Source organism: Myxine glutinosa, chromosome 5, assembly GCF_964187855.1.
Source record: "Myxine glutinosa chromosome 5, kmMyxGlut1.1, whole genome shotgun sequence".
Lineage (NCBI taxonomy): Eukaryota > Metazoa > Chordata > Myxini > Myxiniformes > Myxinidae > Myxine > Myxine glutinosa.
This window is the reverse complement of record NC_136265.1, coordinates 195,574,813-195,597,425: the sequence shown is the minus strand read 5'-3', so window position 1 is coordinate 195,597,425 and position 22,613 is coordinate 195,574,813. Positions and strand designations below refer to the sequence as shown.

Genomic DNA, 22,613 nt, shown 5'->3' with positions numbered 1-22,613 from the left:
AGCCTCGTCGAGGCGGACCCGCTCAGCGAGCATGGAAGTGAACTGAATGTCTCCGCATTAATGAGCCACCGATTTTTAACATTCACCAATAGGCCGTTGGCGCAGAGAGGAAATCAGCGCCCAGCAAGGGGGTGGACACCCTCGCCGTGACAAAATCCCATGTAAACCGCTGCCCGCCCAAACACAGTGCCACGGTCCGTTTGCCAAAAGTCTGAATAGCACTGCCGTTGGCGGCTTCCAGGGCGAGGCCGTGACTCCGATGCTGACGCAGATGGAACGCTCACCTGTGCCCCAGTGTCGCAGAGGAAACGACATCCGGAGTCGGTGTCCGAAATGAACAACAAACTGCCCGAACGGCCGATGCTCATGGCAGTTAACGAGCGCCGGCCATCCCGTTTCCCGACTCGCTGATGCTGCAGGGTGGCCGGCATGCCTTGGCCTTGAGCCCAAACATTGCGTGGTAAAAGCACAAGCCTGGGGCCTTCCGCACCTGGGCCGTAATGGCGGCCGCGATGGTGTCCGCCAGCGGCGCAGGCTCGACGGTGCCGGGGTCCCATGCAGCCGCACTACATTGCTGTCTGGCGGAGAAATACTTGTCTGCTTCCCTGGCCAGGGTGCGGAAATCCTTAACAGACGAGTTGGCCAGGGCTGTCTGTACCTGACCTGGCAGCTGTTGCAGGAACCGTACTTTGAAGAGGAAACATGGTCGGTGGCTGCCCAGGAGAGACAACATGTGGTCCATAAGCTCCGACGGCTTGGAGTCGCCCAGCCCATGTAGAGAAAGTAGTTCGCGGGCGCATTCGGCCTCAGGGAGCTCGATGGTTACGAGCAGCAGCGCCTTTAGCGTCTCGTACTTGCGGCCCTTCGGAGGATCCTGAAGAAGGCTCACCACTCTGGTCGCAGTGGAGCCGCTGAGTGCAGACACGACATAATAATACTTCGTGTTGTCTGCAGAAATGCTCCGAATGGCGAATTACTTGTGCGAACCAAACGGCAGCTTGTCGTTCCCAAAACTCCAGCAGTTTAATCGAAACTGCGCTTGTCGCCATGTTCATTTGAAGGTCCGAAAACGTTGCAGAGCAAGACGGGGTCACCAATGTAGGCGTTGCGTATAACGAGAGGGCGAGACACTTCGTCGCTTGATCAAAGCTCCTTTATTCCAACAGAACTAAACTCATACCGGAACTCACGCATCTTTTATAACACAACTCACTCTTAAGGGGGCGTGACTCCAACAACTGAGCGCATGCCACGCCCATACAATCAATAGACCCACTGGTCCCGTGCCTGTGGATTATGTCCCAATGGGGTAACCCCCACACTATCACTCAATGGTGAAGAATCACTTAAAAAATTAAATAATTCTCATATCCGAATCCATATTCAGATCTTCACCAAAATCGAATATATTTGTCCTTGTCAGACACCCAACCGGTGCACCAAGTTTCGTCCAAATCCATCCATAACTTTTTGAGATATCATGATATATGTATCGTTTTAGTCCAATCACGAAATGGTGAAGAATCACTTTAAAAATTAAATAATTCTCATATCCGAATCCATATTCAGATCTTCACCAAAATCTAATATATTTGTCCTTGTCAGGCATGCAACCAATCCACCAAGTTTCGTCCAAATCCGTCTCTAACGTTTTGAGATATCCTGCTATATATGTTGGGTTTAGCCCGATCACTCAATGGTGAAGAATCACTTAAAAAATTAAATAATTCTCATATCCGAATCCATATTCAGATCTTCACCAAAATCTAATATATTTGTCCTTGTCAGGCATGCAACCAATCCACCAAGTTTCGTCCAAATCCGTCTCTAACGTTTTGAGATATCCTGCTATATATGTTGGGTTTAGCCCGATCACTCAATGGTGAAGAATCACTTAAAAAATTTAATAATTCTCATATCCGAATCCATATTCAGATCTTCACCAAAATCGAATATATTTGTCCTTGTCAGACACCCAACCGGTGCACCAAGTTTCGTCCAAATCCATCCATAACTTTTTGAGATATCCTGCTATTTATCGTTTTTTGCCCTATCTCCTAATGGTGAAGAATCACTTTTAAAATTCTAGTATCCGGTTCCGAATCCGGATCTTCACCAAAATCTAATCATTTCGTCCTTGTCACATACGCTACATCTCTGCCAAATTTCGTCCGAATACGTCCACAAATGTTTGAGATATCTTGTTCACAAACTGGCAAACGGACAGACGGATGAAAACATAACGTCCATCCACCTTTGGTGTCGGAGGTAAAACAGAGCTCGTCATGGGCAAACTCCAGACCGTCTTTGGCCTTGCACTCCCCGATCAAGAAGTGATTATACATTGTAGTTCCAAAGGGCACACAAAACCATCCAAAGAGCACCATTGATGACAATTTCTCAAAAGCCGGCGTGTACGAAATTGGCCACCGACCGGGTTCCCAACAAATCCGCTGAATATCGTTCGGCTTGTGCAATCAGCACACTAACACAACCCCCGTAAAAAAAAGAAAAAAGAAAAATTCCATTTTCTAAAGGAATTCTCAAGTCGCATTCTCCTTTCATACGACGGTCCGCAGCAAATTTCCAACTCCGCTAATTCACACTCGCATCGCACGACGGCGTTATTTGGGTTTCAAATATGACGGATTAAACGGGGCAAACAAACTCGAAAAAGGTGAATTTTGTCATTTGTATTTTATGTTAACGAGGATTAAAATACTGTGTCAGTGCTGAACGAGCTGTACCTGATGTCACCTGCAACGAAAGAAATGCCATTTCCTTTTTAGATGATGGTTCCTCGTGCATGGAAATCCGTGCATAAATAGCCGTGAATTAAATGGAATACAGATTCGACGCTGCTGTAGATGTTCGTACTGTCGAACAATAGATGTTTGTCTATTGCTCGGCAGAATGTTACACAGGTAGCGCACTTACCTTTGAGACATCTATGGTCTGGGTTTCAGACCCGAGTGACAAATTCCTGCCCAAATCACCATCGGTCGAACGTCGTGAATGATGCCCGGGGCCAAAAACGTTCATGGATGCTCCACAAGAAGGTGGGAAAAATGGAGTCCAGGAAAGAAGTCCTGGTCAAACTAGTTCATGAAGGGGTTAGGGTTAGGGGTTTGACCATTCCAGTAAACGTTCAAAAACGTCAGGGTCTTGAAAATTGATACCCCAAAAGATTGATAAAAAAATTGATACCCCAAAAGATTGATAAAAAAAAATTGATACCCCAAAAGATTGATTTAAAAATTGATACCCCAAAAGATTGATAAAAAAAATTGATACCCCAAAAGATTGATTTAAAAATTGATACCCCAAAAGATTGATTAAAAAATTGATACCCCAAAAGATTGATAAAAAATTGATACCCCAAAACATTGATAAAAAATTGATACCCCAAAAGATTGATAAAAAAATTGATACCCCAAAAGATTGATTTAAAAAATTGATACCCCAAAAGATTGATTAAAAAAATTGATACCCCAAAAGATTGATTAAAAAATTGATACCCCAAAAGATTGATAAAAAAAATTGATACCCCAAAAGATTGATTAAAAAATTGATACCCCAAAAGATTGATAAAAAATTGATACCCCAAAAGATTGATAAAAAATTGATACCCCAAAAGATTGATAAAAAAATTGATACCCCAAAAGATTGATAAAAAATTGATACCCCAAAAGATTGATAAAAAATTGATACCCCAAAAGATTGATAAAAAAATTGATACCCCAAAAGATTGATAAAAAAAATTGATACCCCAAAAGATTGATAAAAAAATTGAAACCTCAAAAGATTGATAAAAAATTGATACCTCAAAAGATTGATTAAAAAATTGATACCCCCAAAAGATTGATAAGAAATTGATACCCCAAAAGATTGATAAAAAATTGATACCCCAAAAGATTGATTTAAAAATTGATACCCCCAAAAGATTGATAAAAAATTGATACCCCAAAAGACCCCGAAGACTGAAAAGACCCAAAACAGCCCGAAGACACAAAAGATCCCGAAGACTTAAAATACCCCAACGACCAAAAAGACCCCGAAGACCAAAAAGGCCCCGAAGATCCAAAAGGATCCAAAAATCCTCTTTTGAAATCTTTTTCTTTTTAAATCTTTGAAATTTTTGGAATTTTTTTTCCCCCCAAAAAATGTTTCAAAAAAAAAAATTTGGGGGAAAAAGGCAATTATTTTTGGAATTTTTTTTGTACATTTTTGGAAGATCCATAAGGATCCTAAAAAGGATCCAAAAAGATACATGTCAATCAATCTACTTCGTTAGGACCAAAGGGTACGGAACTTTGCAAATTACCAAATAAAAAGGTGTCTCCAAGGATTCCGTGCAAGGTATTTTCAAATTTGATTTGATGAGGATGTTCTCACATTCTAGATACAATTCTTCCTGATTCAAGTATTCATGAAATATCAGGTAGACAGAAATGCGATATTTATCCAGGTGTGGACAGGTTGACTATTGAATCTGCAACAAAAAAAACCAGTTTCATATCCTCTGTGGCAGCCAATTGAACAAAATAATTAAATTGTTAAGGTGCAAATCTAATCGTCACGTCGGGCAGGCTTCCAAGGGCAACTCTTTCGTACACCGGCGTTGATACGCTAAAATATGTGTTTACACCTGGTTGACGATGATTGGCTGAAGGTATATTGTATGGACTGCTTGGGTAACTTCCATATAATAATTTAAAAGCATTAAAAATGTAACTTTCCCATTCATTGTCAACTATTTGCAACCACACTGATCCTGTAAGCTTGATAGTGCTACAGGGATCACATGCCACATCACGTGATCTTGATCAAGTTAAATCCAAATCCAAAATAATATTTGACATAAGCTGCTTCAAATAAGGTAGCTGGACAGTATGATAGTGTAGTAGAGTACTTGCCAAGTCTACACGACTACACATCGCTCCGCTGACAGGTTTAATAAAAAACAGCAAGTTGTACTTCACAAACATATTGCTATGTTGTACTGTGTGTGAATCTCAATTCCCAAAGAGGATGTAAAATGAAGAAAACACGTAAAAAATGGATTATTACAACATTTAGTTGTTGTTGTTGTATACCCCAGGCAGTTCTCTCGAACAAGCCCACGTCAGGAGACGACCGATCTATCTCTCAGGAGCGACCCAGAAATCCCTCACATTCAGGATGGTGTAACCCTGCCTTCATGATGTCAGGGCCATGACAGAGTTAGAATGAGAGAGAGTGGGGGAGAGAGAAGGAGAGAAAGGGAAGGAGGAAGAGAGAGAGAGAGAGAGAGAGAGAGAGAGACAGAGTGAGAGTGGGAGAGAGAGGGAGAGAAAGGGCTGGTCCATGGGGACCCATCGGCACTCTGACCGAGACCGTGCTACACTGACGAATCTGGGCAGCAGGAAAGAATAGGGAAGATTTGGCCCCCGACTTGCATTGGAAGTAATCGTGAAGAGGCGTCCCCGATAGTTGTTTTAGTTGTTGTTGTTGTTGCTGCTGTCATGGTGGCTGTGGTTGTTGTTGTTTGTCTGCTTCTTCTGTGTACAATTATACACTGGCGCAAACAAGCGGAAATTCCACTCCATGTAGAATGGAACTTCAACAATGTTATGCAATGATTATTTACTCGATTAAGTCAACCACCCACAACACACCAAGACCTCAGCTCCCCCCAAGAATCAGAAGTCCTCAACCCCCTCCTCCCAAGCCCAAGGCTTCAATACCAACCGCACCCCAAGTCATAACGACGAAACAATGTTTAATTCACAATTTCATGAGTTTCCGTCATCTATAATAATAAAAGGCAGTGTCCATCCATTTGTCTGTCTCATCCATAACTCCAAAACGATGAAACCTAGTGGCCCCAAACTTTGCATGCATACACCTGGACCTCCAACAGATTGCAAAGATGAAAACTGGGCGTTTGGGTGTGTTATAAAACCCTTTTTGAAGATGATTAACGAGGTGCTCATAAGAAAAAAAATCCGAAAAAGCCTTACCAATATGCGGCTGCCATCTTGGTCAGGCCACTGCCACTCGCTGGGTTCTTAAGCTGCCATTTTGTTTTGGCCTCTTCAAATATGCCTTGCCTTGGAAACACGATTGATTATCATTACATAATTGAAGCATATCATCAAACTCTGGATTCGGATATGAGGATTGGATCCCGTAGACTAAATAAATGTCCAAATCTGGAGTGAAATCTGACAAAATTTACCATATCTAGCGATTCTTATAACTAGCTTATAACTAGCGATTCTTATAACTATAACTAACTGGGCCCTGTGCTTTTTCTGGTCTTCATCAATGATCTCTCTGACTCTCTTGAAAATCCTCTGTATCTCTTTGCTGATGACTCTACTCTCTGTCGCTCCATTCTTCATCCCTCAGATCGGCAGTCTGCAGCCTCCTCACTCTCTGCAGACCTGGACAAAATCACAGACTGGGCAAACAAGTAGAACATGTCTTTCAATCCTGACAAATCTCACACTCTTACGATGTCTCTCCGAAAAGACCGACTGGAGAACCCTCCCATCCACTTTCTGAATAATCCTCTCCAAGAAGTTCTGTCACTCAAGCTTTTGGGTCTCACTATCTGTCATGATCTTTCCTGGGAAAACCACATTTCAAATCTGGCCTCCAAAGCCAGTCGCCGACTGGGCATCCTCCGTCGTGCGAAGTCCTTCCTTGGCACACCTGAGCTCCTCACCACATACAAGGCTTTCATCCGCAGCTTAATGGAATACTGCTCTCCCCTCTGGGCTGGTGCTCCTGCCTCACACCTAGCTCGTCTTCACGCTGTTGAAACCAAAGCATTCAGAATCATTGGAATCTCCCGCGATGAAGGTAACTCCAAGGGCCTCTCACTCACTCACCGCAGGCAGGTTGGTGGTCTTTCCGTCTTCTACCGACTCCTCTCTGGCCTTGCCCCCCCCAGCTCTCTCCGGGCTCTGTCCCGCAAATATTCCTACAGGTCGCACAAGGTCTGCCTGCAACCCTCTTATGGTCAAACTGCCAAAATCAAGACTCTCTGCTCACCTTCACTCCTTCATTCCTCTTTTCTCCCGCCTCTGGAACAAACTCCCTCACTCTCTTCAATCCCACTCCACCCTCCAGGTCTTTAAAACAGCTGTTCACCACCATCTCTTATCTTCCCCCATCCAAAACCTTGATCTTTTCTACCCCCGCTAATTTCACCCCAATTCCACTTTTTTGAAATACCAACTTCTGTCCTGGAAGTCCTTGGTGTCCTTGTGTTTTATACTTCTCCCTCCCCCCCTCCCCCCCCTTCCCACGCCTCCTCCCCCCAAGCCCTCTCCCTTCTACACATCTCCCTGCTCTCAAATGTTGTGTTTGTGTGCTTCCCCTTCTCTCCCCATCTTGTTTTCCGCTCCCTCTTTTTATATATTTTGTTTGTCTGGTTGATTTGTTTGTGAAGTAAATGTTCGCTCTTTCACGAGCCTCGATTCAGTATACAAAAAAAAAGAAAAGAAAAGAAAAAAAGTGTATATATTCATTTATTTAAGCGAGGCTGTCATTCTGCTTCTGGGGTTAGTTTTTTTTATTTAACTTAATAATATAATTTAAGCATATCATCAAAATATGGATTCGGATATGAGAATTGGATCCTGTAGACTAAATAAATGCCCAAATGTGGAGTGAAATCTGACAAAATTTACCATTTCTAGCGATTTTATAAACTAAGTGTATATATTCATTTATTTAAGCGAGGCTGTCATTCTCCTTTTGGGGTTAGTTTTTTATAATTCAACTTAATAATAATTTTAAACTTAATTCATACTTCCATAAGATAGGGTGTCACTCCATTGTACCTGCGAGATCTGTTTTTAAAATTCCTCGGCCATTTCAAGCAGAAGCAATCAGCTTGCTATCGCTTGCCAAGCTAGGCATTCCTTATCATCCATTTCGTTGGAGCGCCTGCTAGAGTGCTTAAGCCACTTGGCCAGGGCTCCACAAATGAAGTCAGAAATACTGTACCTGTGTACTTAATTAATTAGTCACAAGGCCAGGGAAGTTTGGGTGTGTTATGACACCCTTTTTGAATATGATTAACCACCACTTGGTGAACGCTATTCAGGCTGCTTTTGCAAGCCATGGCATTACAGTAGACAGAGCAGCCTTTTTGTTTTAACTTTCCCATTTTTTTATTGACTAACATTTTTGTGTGATATACTAACCCTCCCCTCCCTCCCCTCTCTCCTCCTCCTTCCCCTTCCCTCATCCTCTCTCCTCCCTCTCTTCATATTCCCATCAGGAAGCGACTCATTGTTACCTGGCAACGCCGGGCACTTTTTTTTGTCTTGCAATATGCGACGCACAGATTGACAAGCATATTATTATCCCGGGGTTAAGCAATTATTGCTTCACTCTGTTTGAGTAGAGACTGCTTCAGTCTACAGACAACAGTCTAGATCAGTGGTTCCCAAACTTTTTTTGTCCACGACCCAAAATTTGAAATCACATTCGCCTTGCTACGAAATGGTACCAGTACCAACAATAAATATTGTTGGAGAAAACACTTCCGATGTAACCCCCCCCCTCCCCCCCCCCCCCCCACCCACACTCTCCTCACCTAAAAAAACCCGATTTTGAGGAGGGGGGGCTCATGTTCGAGTTATGACCCTAGGTTTGAGAACCCTTGGTGTAAATGATCAAGGAACAACTTAATTTCAATTGAATTTTTAGAACACAATACAAATCAGAATTTTTTATTTTTGAATCGTAGAACACAAATCAGAACATGTATCACAACATGAACCTGAAGTTTAGCAGCACTTTGGCTCTGAATGTGACAAATTGTATGGCATTTCATCCCAATCACACATGCTCAGAGTGGAGAAAGATGCTCAGAGTCTGCTGCCTGTCTGGCAGTCAAACAAAATTAAAAAATCATTCCAAACTTACTGTTTTCAACCATTCCATTCTTACTGTTTTTTTTAAGGACGTCATAAAGGACACAAACAACAGGCATGAAGAACTAATGGAACGCGTTAAATAAGGTGGTGGAAAAGACGGTGCAGCAACGGCGGTAAACTTCTGGGATTTTTTTTTCAGGCTTTAAAACCTTTATCTTATTTCTTTTGAATTATATACTTGAACACTGTGGAACACAAATTCTCACCTTCTTGTCACTTTCAAAAACCTCCAGTTTAGCAGTACTTCGACAAAATTTTAAGCCATCTCAACCAATCAAATTTGTCGTGCTCTTAGCATTGAGGAATATAGAGATTCAGACAAAATCGCGGCTCGCAGTAAATATAGATTGTGCTCGGTGAATGCAAAGCAAGAGTTTATACAGACCCAGCCTATCAGTGGGATACAAAACGTATATTGTTCAGCCTGGCGGAGGTATGTTCTCTACCGAGTGTCATTATGGTTATATATTGGCAGGTCTACAAGAGATCCACATGGTTCTTGTTGTTGTATTTTGTGATTCTGGTTGAGAGTCTATTTTTGAAATGTTCACCAAGTGGTCGGACAGCTGCCGGACCCTCCCCACATTTGTCGCTTAACTACACCCACCATGGCACCCAGACGAAATAATATGGCCGCCATCTTGGTTTGCTTGTGGGCCTAAGACATTAGGCTTGTTGGCCTCTGTTGATTATGCACTTCCAGGGTTTGTTGCATCAGAATTCCATCGGCTTTGTTTGGGTTGAGTGTTGATTGGAGTGGGAGGGGATGTCTACAAGTGTTACGTAATATTTTAGTGGGTGTCTGGTCGAGCGTTACGAGACATTGCAGGAGGGTGGCGGTGTCAGATTTTATCAAAAATAAACTTGTGCAACCTAATTTTTGAACGGCCCCATATAGGGGTTAAACAATCCATGACCGTGGGACAATTCAGCTTGTTCTGATTGACATGACAGTGGCGGAGGGTGACATGGATGAAAGATGTTGAGTTAATCTTTTAATAACACTTTAAATGTGTGTTTCCCAATTTTGCTGTTCATCTTTTAAGTGTGCTTTAAATGCTTGTTTCCCAATCGGCCTGTTACCGGATCTTTTAAAGTCACTCACGCTTTCTTGAAGTCTTGTACCCCAAATTTTTGTCTTTTTGTTCATTAGTGTTATATTGCTTTGATAAGTATTACTATATATAATTTTGTGTGCTCCTTCCGTGTCCTTCTAAAGAGGTCCTGCTGTTGTAGAATGATACGTCATACCGTTGGAACCACTGGATTAAAGCTCAAGTCCTGCTTCTTCTTCTTCTTCTTCTTCTACCGTGGAAAGGCGGGCTTTTAAAAATACATCTTTATGATTGAATGAACACGAAGTTTTGTCCAAGTAAATCTATATTTAGCTTTCTAACAATACCATTTTTATTATTCTACGGCAACAGGAACGCTCTTCGAGTAATAGATTGTTGATGAAAAAGGTTATTGTGAATATATCCGACACCACAGGATAATGTGGACTTTTATTGGATCAAGAAGCAAGTAAAAAAAGAAAGTTGCCTGGTGCGATCCTCCCTCCCTCCCCCCTCCCCCCCCCCCCCCACCTCTCTCAACCAGTCCCTTTTCCCATTCTCCTACCTCCCTACCCCTTCCAACCTTGCCCCACTATCCATCTCCATCATAATTAGCCACGGAAGCAGCTCACACCGGTCTACTCTTTCAAAAATATATATCACCCTAGGATCCAAGAGTAAGTTTGAAATTCTAACTTCTGCCAGGAAAGCTGTCAGAGGGCATAGCTGGCAGGACATCCAATTTGAAAGAATGGCCTCTTGGATGCAAAAACACTGAGTATGCTGTACAGATATCAGTATAAGTTAATGAAAAAAAATGAATGAATGATCGTTTTGAGGCCACAAAGTATAAGTTAATGGCAGGTGGTATATAACCAACAAGTCTTCCTGTGCGTAAATTTCCTTGCACAGTATTGAGACCTGATGAAGCAGGTCTACCGAGACAAGGACAAGGCAGACCAGAGAATGAACACAAGGACCAGAACAAAGCACATCCTTACAGCGTGCTTGACCCAGTGTCTGTTTCATCATTCACTTCTTATTGCACTCGCCAGGGGGGTCTCATGGGTCTGCCCAGAGAACATCTAAGGGTAGTTAAAGACCAGGAAGCATTCTAATGAGGCAGGGTAATCACACCTTTTGCTTGACCCACGGATTGGCATCTGGCCAAAGCATAATTTAATGTTAGAAACATATTGTGCGGCCTTTAATATGAAAAAGCGAGTGTAAACAGAACGAAGAGTCAGCGTCTCTGCTCACCCCCCTCAATTCCTCCCTTTTCTCCATCCCATAAGATTGCAGGGTCTCTAGTACAATGACAACAACAACGACAACAACAACAACAACAACAACATGCATTTTAAGGCCATTTTCCCTGCTGGAGCGGGGTTAGCCTTGCGGTCCCCATGACAATCTTCTCCATTTTGCCCTATTTTCTGCATCTCTCCTTGTTAACCCCCTTGCCCGCATTTCTTCTTCCACCACCTTTAGCCAAGTCTTTCTCGGTCTTCCCCGTCCTCTACTTCCTTCTACATTCATTTCCATCACTCTTCTCAACTCTTCTCATCACTCTTCATCACTTTTCATCAAGATCCATCATCACTCTTCTCTTCACTTCTTCTCTAGTACAATGACCTTCTGACAAAATTCCTGTATGATGTAGAATGAAGAACTAGTCTTGCTAGTGAAGGATAGTACTTTTAGTAAGTTTAATAATTTTAATATTTACCTCCGCAACCCAAGGTGGACGGAGGTTATGTATTCACCCCTGTTTGTCATTTGGCGAATTTTCTTTTGGCAAATATGTTGGTCTGCAGCGTCTGTTTGTCACATGATTTTTCTCCCCAGTTTTCAAGAAATCGTTCTGAATTTTTTTGTGTGTGCAGGTGACCAGCGAGGGATGACAACGTGCATTTTTGGTCACGACCCGCATCCGGATCCGGATACTAGAATTTTTAAAGTGATTCTTCACCATTGAGAGTTGGGGCCAAAAACTATATATATATATATATATATGTATATATATATATATATATATATATATATATATATATATATATATATATATATATATATATATATATATACACATAGAGGACGACATCCCAAAAAATTTTGGACGGATTTGGATGAAACTTGGTGAACAGAACACCCTCTTATGGTTAAACTGCCAAAATCAAGACTCTTTATTCACCTTCACTCTTTCATTCCTCTTTACTCCCGCCTCTGGAACAAACTCCCCCACTCCCCCCTCCAGGTCTTTTAAACAGCTGTTCACCACCATCTCTTATCTTCCCCCATCCAAAACCTTGATCTTTTCTACCCCCGTTAATTCACCCCCAGATCCACTTTTCTGAAATACCGACTTCTTTCCTGGAAGTCCTTGCAGTGTCCATGTGTTTTATTCCTCTCCCCCCTCCCCCTTCCCATGCCTGCTCCCCCCAAGCCCTCTTCCTCCCACATATCTGTTTTATGTCAATATGTTTGATGTGTCAGTTTGTCATTTTGTGACCAATGTTACCTCTTACACGAGCCTCGATCTTGTATACAAAAAAAAATTAAAAAAGAACAAACAAACAAAAACATGTTGGGTGTGTGAGAAGGAAGAATCAATTCAATTTTGTGAAGATCCGAATCCGGATACGATGATTTTTACATTTTAAAATAATTCTTCACCATTGAGTGACAGAGCCAAAAACAATATATAGCATGACATTTCAAAGAGTTGTTGACAGATTATGACAAAACTTGTTGTGACAAGGACAAGCTGATTAGATTGTGGTTGAGGTCCAAATCCAGATCCGGCTTATCAGTGGGATACAATATGTAAACTGTTCAACATGGCGGAGGTCGGCGCTCCACTGAGCGTCACTGTAGTTATTATAATATTTTTATACTATTTTATTTTAAAATATCCATTTTTATTTGCAGCACTTTTCAAAGTTGATTAAGAATATTTATTTAACCTTCTAATATGTATTGTTCGTTCAATCCCCCCCCCCCCCCCCCCATACAGATTGTTTTCATTGTATAGTTGTTTTCACAGTCCCCTTGACTTTTAACCCCTTTCCTCGCAGTCCTCTTGACTCTGTCACAATCAGTCATGCTCACCCCACGTGCCCACCTGACCCATGACCCCTCTGACTCGCTCACCTCTGACTCACCCCCAGCGTATTAACCCTATCCCTTCAGCAGGATGCCTATCAGGATATCAGGATTTTATTTATCATTTATCATATTATCATATGATATTTATCATATTATCATATGATATTTATCATATATCATATGATATGATATATGACATATGCTATGATCTTATATATATGATATATATATATATATGATCTTATATATATGATTATACATGATATGATATATATGATATGATATATATATATATATATGATCTTATATATATGATTATACATGATATGATATATATGATATGATATATATATATATGATCTTATATATATGATTATACATGATATGATATATATGATATGATATATATATATATATATGATCTTATATATATGATTATACATGATATGATATATATGATATGATATATATATATATATGATCTTATATATATGATTATACATGATATGATATATATGATATGATATATATATATATGATCTTATATATATGATTATACATGATATGATATATATGATATGATATATATATATATGATCTTATATATATGATTATACATGATATGATATATATGATATGATATATATATATATGATCTTATATATATGATTATACATGATATGATATATATGATATGATATATATATATATGATCTTATATATATGATTATACATGATATGATATATATGATATGATATATATATATATGATCTTATATATATGATTATACATGATATGATATATATGATATTGAAGGAGCCGGGGCTCCCACGTCGATCGGAAGAATGGACGCGACAAAAAGCTAGAATTCATCTGAGTTGCTTTAATGAAATCAAACACTCAGGCACTCTGAAAAACCGTTTATCAGTCAGCAATATATATCTATTCCGCCAGGGGGTTTGCCCAGGCCCGGCGCCAGGGGGCGTGGCCCAGCGTCCTGGCTGCGGCCTGGCAAGTTGAGCGCGGGCCTGGGCGTCCTGGACGAGCCCGGCATGGTGATCGCTCCGCGTCCTTGATAGGTGCAAGGCGATTGTGAAAACTCAGCGGCAGCCGCTACACACGTCCCCCCAGAATCGACTTGCACCGGCAGGGTCAATTTGAGGGGGGTCCTGATGACCCGGCCGAAGCGACCCCTGGCGGGTCGTGGGAGGGGGTCCGGTGAGGTGGTGGGCGGTCGAGTGGGGGGCACCGTGGACGGGGGACGGCCTCGCCGCGGCGGAAGGGCCACCCGTGGTGGGTGGTCGACGTCCACGTGCGCCGGCTTGAGGCGGTCCACAGCAATCCGGTCCGACCTGCCGCCGATGTCGATGACGAACGACTTGTCGTCCCGTCGCAGCACCCGGAAGGGCCCGTCGTACGGCGGCTGGAGTGGCCACCGATGTGCGTCGTGACGCACAAAAACATACTCCGCTGTGCGGAGTGCTGGGGGGACGTAGGACTGGGGGTCACCGTGGTGGGATGTTGGCACGGGGGCAAACCGTCGGGCGGCCTCCTGGAGGTCCGAGCGCTGGTGAGCTGCGGACCAGGGACTGGTAGCGTCGGGCACAAATTCGCCCGCGACGCGTAGCACCTGGCCATAGACAAGCTCGGCGGTGGATGCCTGGAGGTCCTCCTTGGGGGCCGTGCGAAGGCCCAAAAGGACCCACGGCAGCCGGTCGGCCCACCCGACGTCTTGAAGGCCGGCCATGAGCGCGGCCTTCATGGAGCGGTGGAATCGCTCGCACAACCCGTTTGCTTGGGGGTGGTAGGCCGTAGTACGGTGGAGCTTGATCCCCAGGTTGCGGGCGACCGCGCCCCACAGCTCGGAGGTGAACTGTGGACCGCGGTCTGACGAGATGTCCGCCGGTGCGCCGAAGCGGGCGACCCAGGTGGCGATGAAAGCCTGCGCCACGTCGGCGGTGGTGGTGGAGACGAGGGGAACGGCCTCCGGCCACCTGGTGGTCCTGTCCACCATGGTGAGCAGGTGTGTGAACCCCCTGACGGGGGGAGGGGGCCCACCAGATCCACGTTGACGTGGTCGAAACGTCGTTCGGGCACGGTGAAAGGTGCCAGCGGGGCCTGGGTGTGTCGGTGGACCTTGGCCCGTTGGCAAGCCGTGCAGGCGCTGGTCCAATCGCGGACGTCCCGACGAAGGCCGTGCCAGACGAAACGCGCCGACACCAGCTTCTGGGAAGCTTTCCGGCCCGGGTGGGAAAGGCCGTGGAGGGAGGCGAAGATGCGGCGTTGCCAGGCGACGGGCACGATGGGGCGAGGCTGGCCTTGGGAGACGTCGCAGAGCAGGACAGTGTCCGCGCAGGGGATGTTGGCCAGGCGGAGGCCCGTGTCCGCCGCCCGGAGGGCTTGCACCGTGGTGTCGGTGGTTTGGTCCGCCGCCATAAGCGCAAAATCCACGCCCAGGTGGACCGCGTTCGCGCTGGCCCGGGAAAGACAGTCGGCCACGGCGTTGTTTTTGCCGGCGACGTGCCGGATGTCCGTGGTAAACTCCGACACGGCGGTGAGGTGGCGCTGTTGGCGGGCCGACCATGGCTCCGTGACCTTGGCCATGGCGTAAACCAACGGCTTGTGGTCGACGAACGCCGTGAAAGGTCGGCCCTCCAGGAGGTGGCGGAAATGGCGGACGGCCAGGTGTAGACCGAGGAGCTCCCGGTCAAACGTGCTGTATTTGAGCTCGTTCGGCCGGAGCTGCCGGCTGAAAAAAGCGAGTGGCTGCCAAACCCCGTTCACCCATTGCTCATGTACGGCGCCCACCGCGTAGTCGGAGGCATCCGTGGTGAGGGCGATGGGAGCGTTGAGCACCGGGTGAGCGAGCAGTGTTGCGTCGGCGAGGGCCCGCTTTGAGCCTTGGAAGGCCGCATCCATTGCTGCGGACCAGGCGATGTCGTGCTTGGCCGGCATGCCCCGGAGGGCTTCGTAGAGGGGCCGCATGAGCTGAGCAGCGCGGGGCACGAAGCGGTGATAAAAATTCACCATTCCCAGGAATTCCTGCAGGGCCTTTATGGTGCGGGGACGCGGGAACGTGGTGATGGCCTCGACCTTGGTTGGCAGCGGCACGGCCCCGTTCTTGGTGATGTGATGGCCCAAAAAATCAACGGCCGTCGTGCCGAAGTGGCATTTGGCCGGGTTGACGATGAGGCCGTGCTCGCTGAGGCGCTCGAACAGTGTCCGGAGGTGGAGGAGGTGCTCGGCCCGGGACGTGCCGGCGACGAGGATGTCGTCCAGGTAAACGAAAAGGAACGGCAGGTCACGCAGCACGCCGTCCATCAAGCGCTGGAACGCCTGAGCCGCGTTCTTGAGACCAAACGGCATCCGCAAGAATTCGAATAAGCCGAACGGCGTGATGACTGCCGTTTTAGGGACGTCGGCCGCCCTGACAGGTACCTGGTGATATCCCCGTATGAGGTCAATTTTCGAAAAAATGACCCGTCCCGCCAGACGGGCGGAGAAGTCTTGGATATGCGGGATCGGGTACCTGTCGGGGGTGGTAGCGTCATTGAGACGGCGGTAGTCGCCACACGGGCGCCATCCACCCCCCGGCTTTGGCACGATGTGCAGTGGCGAGGCCCACGCGCTATCGGAGCGCCGCACGATGCCGAGGTGCTCCAACGCGTCGAATTCGGCCTTCGCTACGGCGAGCTTGGCTGGGTCGAGGCGGCGGGCCCTGGCGTAGACCGGCGGGCCCGTGGTTGGTATGTGGTGCTCGATCCCATGCCGTACTGCGACGGCCGAAAACGTCGGCCGCGTGAGGGCCGGGAACTCCGTGAGCAGGTGAGCAAACTCGTTCGCCGCCGGGACGGCGCATGCCAGCTCGGTCGGCGCGGAGCTGCTCAATGTGCATACCAGGGAGCTGAAGGTTTCAGCGTTGATTAAACGACGCCGTTGGACGTCCACCAGCAGTCCGTGTGCGCAGAGGAAGTCGGCGCCTAGCAGAGCCACGGGCACGTTGGTGGTTACAAACGTCCAAGCAAAGCGTTGGCCGCCGAAGCAGAGGGTGACGTTGCGTGGGCCGAAGGTGCGGATAGTCGATCCGTTGGCCGCAACTAAGGAGGGGCCGCAAACCGCGGATTGCCTGTCCTGGTCAGAGGCGGGTATGACGCTCAGTTGGGCGCCGGTGTCGCACAGGAAGCGCCGTCCGGACGCTTTATCCGTGATGAACAGTAAGTTGCCCGTGTGGCCGGCGCTCATGGCTGGTAATGAACGCCGGCCCGGCCGTTTCCCGGCCTGCCGAAGGTGCACGGGGGTCGGCATGTCCGGGCCTTCTGTCCGAACCTGGCATGATAGTAACACCACGCTTGGTCAGGTGGAGGCCTCGGTCGTCGTGCCGGAGGTGGTCGGCTCGGTAGAGCGGCCGCCAATGGCGTCGGCAGTTCGGCCGTCGACCGTGCCGGGTGCTCGGGCGCCCTGGGTGTTGCGTCGGATGGCGGTGGGTCCCATGTCGCCGCTACGATGCGCTGTCCTGCGGCGGAGATCTTGTCGGCTTCTCTGGCAAGGGCCCGGGGATCTGTGATCGTCGTGCTTGCCAGGGCGAGGCGTACCGGGTTAGGCAGCTGACGGAAGAACAGCTCCCGGAACAGGAATGCCGGAGAGTGCTCGCCGAGCAGTGAAAGCATGTAGTCCATGCGCTCGGAAGGGCGCGTGTCGCCGAGCTCAGGCAGATCGAGCAGGCGCCGTGCGCGTTCCGCCGATGGGAGGGCGAAAGCATCGAGGAGCAGCTTCTTAATCGCGCCGTATTTGTCAGCGGCTGGCGGGCTTTCGAGGAGGCTCAGGGCGCGGGCCGCGGTAACCGACCCAAGCGCAGCTACCACATGGTGGAAGCGGGTGTCGTCGGCCGTGATGCCTCGCAGGGCGAACAGGGACTCCGCCTGTGCGAACCAAACCGCCGCGTGAGCCTCCCAGAAGGTAGGCAGTTTAAGGGCGACTGCCGTGTCCATGTCGATAGGTCACCAATGAAGGAGCCGGGGCTCCCACGTCGATCGGAAGAATGGACGCGACAAAAAGCTAGAATTCATCTGAGTTGCTTTAATGAAATCAAACACTCAGGCACTCTGAAAAACCGTTTATCAGTCAGCAATATATATCTATTCCGCCAGGGGGTTTGCCCAGGCCCGGCGCCAGGGGGCGTGGCCCAGCGTCCTGGCTGCGGCCTGGCAAGTTGAGCGCGGGCCTGGGCGTCCTGGACGAGCCCGGCATGGTGATCGCTCCGCGTCCTTGATAGGTGCAAGGCGATTGTGAAAACTCAGCGGCAGCCGCTACACAATGATATATATATATATGATCTTATATATATGATTATACATGATATGATATATATGATATGATATATATATATATGATCTTATATATATGATTATACATGATATGATATATATGATATATATATATATATATATATATATATATATATATATATATATATATATATATATATATATATCATATGACATATATTATATGATGATATGATATATGATATATAATCATATGATATTTATTATTTATCATATGTCATGATATTTATTTATCATATTTTAATTTTATTTATCATATTTTATTTATTTTAGGAATTTATTTATCAGGATGCCTATTAAACCCTCTGCCTCTATCCCTTCTCTCTATTTTGCTTCGACGAAGGGTGAACGCTCAAAAATGTCAGCTTCTCCTTGCTCCCCGCGGAAGTTAGCACTCCTCGGTAAAAGTCCAGTTGATTTCACCCATCACACCAGTATAGCTGTTTGTAGTCATATCCCATTTCCACGAATCCCAGACTTAAGGTACAAAATTCTGAAACCACTCCTGAACGATTCTGCGAGCATCGCGGCAAGGCGACAAAAAAAAACAAAAAAAAAAAACAGGAAAAGTGGAGTTTGAAAAAAAAAAAAACTTTGGTCGATGACAAAGGAACCAAGGAAACCGCAATGGTCAGATGGCAGAACACATAGAGAGGGGTGAAACGATGCGCATCAATGAACTTCCAATCATGGCTATCGATTTGGATAAAGTGCGCAAATGCAGGTGTCACTTCACAAAAAAAGATAATGTCAAAGACCAACTCACAAACGCTGCTGCTCACAGGTGGAAACACTCACCAATTGTTCACCTGCAGGATGGAGAGCCCAGTGTCTTGGGCCAATTGCTTCTTTTGTTCCTCGGATGGGTATGGATGCTGCGGAGGGAGACAAAGAGAGCAGACACCTCCGTGACAAGGTGAACACGGATGCGATGAAGTGGCGTGAGGTGCCAGCCTCCATTTTCCATCTAAAACCTAATTTCTTTCATTTGTAGGGACAAACACCGAGATTGATCGACCGAAGATGGTGCTGCATTAAGGTGACCTTTTACTTGTTTTTGCCCTTTCAAACGCCACCGTTTACTCGTTGCTTACACGCAAACTGATCTTCAGTAACGTTTTATCGAGGAAGCTTTAAATACATCGGGAAGTACTTTAAAACCGCTACAGGCTCCAGAAAATGACAGGTTAAAGACCCCGGGAAGATCCGTCTACATATTACGTACGTGAAATAAACCTTCCAAACACTGCATCCACCTTTTTCCCATGGCCCTCTCCCTCGCACCTCCTTCCCACCCCTGAACCTTTTCTTCCTACTCCTTCACAACCTCCTACCCTTCCTCCCCTTCGTCTTCTTTCCATTCCGTTCCTTTCCCAAGTACATTTTTCATCAACTAATCTCCCTCCCCCTTTCTTTGCATTCATAATTATGGCTGCATATGGGTTTAACGATGCAAGTGGAGACCCAGCACAAGGGTAGCATAGTTTGCTGTGGATGTAGCTGTGTCCGCCGATGCAGTGCCCCCTGTAGGTTAGGTCAGGAATTTGTAATTTGGCCAGGGTGCCGGCGATAACTCGCTTAATCTTCGCAAATTACACCATGAGATATTTAACATTGGCGCCAAAGAATGTTGGCAGAAGGGACGCCAAGTTGGACGTCCACCCGAGGGATGGCGCACACATTGATGCGTCACGCTGCCGGCGAAACACCGGGATGACAGTTTCGAGCCAGTCAAGGTTCGGCCTAGCAGAGGTTGAGTGATCATTACTAGGTGACAGTCAAACCGTGACTCCCTTTGCTGTAAGCATTTCCTATAGGAATGGAAAGCTGCATTTTTTACCTCGAACACCAAAGGTGGATGGAGGTTATGTTTTCACCCCTGTCTGTCTGTTTGTCTGTCTGTCCGATTGTGAACAAGATATCTCAAAAATTTGTCGACGGATTCGGACGAAATTTGGCAGAGATGTAGCGTACGCGACAAGGACGAAATGATTAGATTTTGGTGAAGATCCGGATTCGGATCCGGCTACTAGAATTTTTAAAAGTGATTCTTCACCATTGGGAGATCGGGCCAAAAACGATACATAGCAGGATAAATCAAAAAGTTATGGACGGATTTGGACGAAACTTGGTGGAGAAGTTGGGTGTCTGACAAGGACGATTCGATTTTGGTGAAGATCCAGATCCAGCCAGTATAATTTTTTAAGTGATTCTTCACCATTGGGAGATATGGCCAAAAACGAGGGATAGATCAGGGTATGAAAGACTGGCCCTATGGTGATTCCTGCGATTGATTTTGATGAAATGTGATTCTGTATTGTGATTTTCTGGTCTACTCTGGGATACAAAACGTAAACTGTTCACCAGGTGGAGGTATGCTCTCTACTGAGTGCCGTTCTAGTTCATACTTGGGCTCGTAGTGCGTACCACCAGATCCCTATCTCTAGGGCGGATCGTATCTATACCGCTTTCGAGTCGGGGCAGCGGTTGTACCAATTTACACGATTGCCCTTTGGGGTGACGAACGGGGTCGCTTGTTTCCAGAGGGCCATGGATGACCTCGTTGCGCGGGAGCACTTAACCGATGTTTTCGTCTACCTCGATAACCTTACGGTTTGTGGATATGACCAAGGGCACCATGACGCTAATCTGAAGCGCTTCCTTGAGGTCGCGCAACGGTATCACTTAACTATGAACGAGGATAAGTGCCGATACTCCCTACGCACCATAGATCTTCTGGGGTACACCGTGACCCATGGCTCTGTCTCTCCGGATAAGGAACGTCTGCGACCTTTGCTCGACATGGCCCCTCCCTGCGATCGGGCGTCCCTGAAACGCGCCCTTGGGCTGTTAGCCCATTACTCCAAATGGGTGCAAAATTTCTCCGCGAAACTTCGCCCCCTTGTGGCCTGCGACACTTTTCCCCTGAGTTCGGCCGCATTGACGGCCTTTGAAGGTCTTAAGACCGACATCGCCCGAGCCGCCGTAGCAACCATCGACGAGAGCGGCTCGTTCGTCCTCGAAAGTGACGCCTCGGATCAGGCCATCGCGGCGACCCTCTCCCAAGGGGGACGTCCCGTGGCTTTCTTTTCACGGACTCTTACCTCCGCTGAGCGGCGGCACTCGTCCGTTGAAAAGGAAGCGTATGCGATCGTCGAGTCTATTCGGCGATGGCGCCCGTACCTACTCGGGCGGAGCTTCCAAATCATCACGGACCAGCAAAGCGTTGCGTTCATGTACGACACCTTACACGCCCAGCGCATTAAGAACGAGAAAATCACTCGCTGGCGTATCGAACTCGCCGACTTCTGTTACACCATCAAATATCACCCAGGGAAGGATAACCAGGCCGCCGATGCCTTATCGCGCCCCACTACATGTGCTGGTATCACCTCGTTGGAGGGCCTACGGGTGCTGCATGCTACTGCGGGCCATCCCGGCGTAACGCGTTTCGCTCATTTCGTGCGGAGTGGGAATCTCCCTTACTCGATTGACGATATCCGCCGTATCTGTCGCGACTGCGCTATCTGCGCGGAAATCAAACCGCGTTTCTATAACCCCCCTATGGGGACTCTGGTGAAGGCTACACGCCCGTGGGAACGCTTGGCGATGGATTTCAAGGGCCCATTGCCGGTGTCGAGCGGCTCTCGCTATCTGCTCACTATCGTTGATGAGTACTCACGATTCCCCTTTGCTTATATGTGCGCGGACATGACTGCTGCCACGGTGATGCGTTGCTTACAGAACTTGTTCTCAATGTTCGGTTACCCGGCCTATGTTCATACCGACCGGGGTGCAGTCTTCTTGTCTCAGGAGGTGCGCGGCTATCTGCTCCAAAACAACGTTGCGTCTAGTTACACCACGCCGTATAGACCCCAGGCTAATGGGCAGATCGAACGCTTCAACGGGATTATCTGGAGGGCCGTCATGCTCCATCTCCGGACCCACGGCCGGGGCCTCGATAAATGGGCTTGGTCGCTACCTGCGGCGTTGAACTCAATCCGGGCACTCCTGAGTACGGCAACTAACCAAACTCCCCACGAGCGTCTTTTCCACCACCCCAGGAGCTCGGGGTGTATACGGTCTTTGCCCAGTTGGCTCGCTGGGCCCGGGCCGGCCTACCTTAAACGGGCAGTTCGCGCGAGCAAGTACGACCCCCTTGTGG

The 22,613-nt window shown here is 46.9% G+C and overlaps 1 protein-coding gene across 2 annotated transcripts in view; it reads right to left on the bottom strand.

The window, feature by feature from the left end:
• LOC137426536 (homeobox protein Meis1) overlaps positions 1-22,613 on the bottom strand; it is a 214,203-nt gene that overhangs the window by 41,773 nt on the left and 149,817 nt on the right. For both annotated transcript variants that reach the window (XM_068115151.2, XM_078779323.1), the window contains exon 9: positions 19,247-19,323. In XM_068115151.2, coding sequence (XP_067971252.1) covers positions 19,247-19,323 — 77 coding nt within the window. The remainder of the gene's footprint in view (positions 1-19,246; positions 19,324-22,613) is intronic.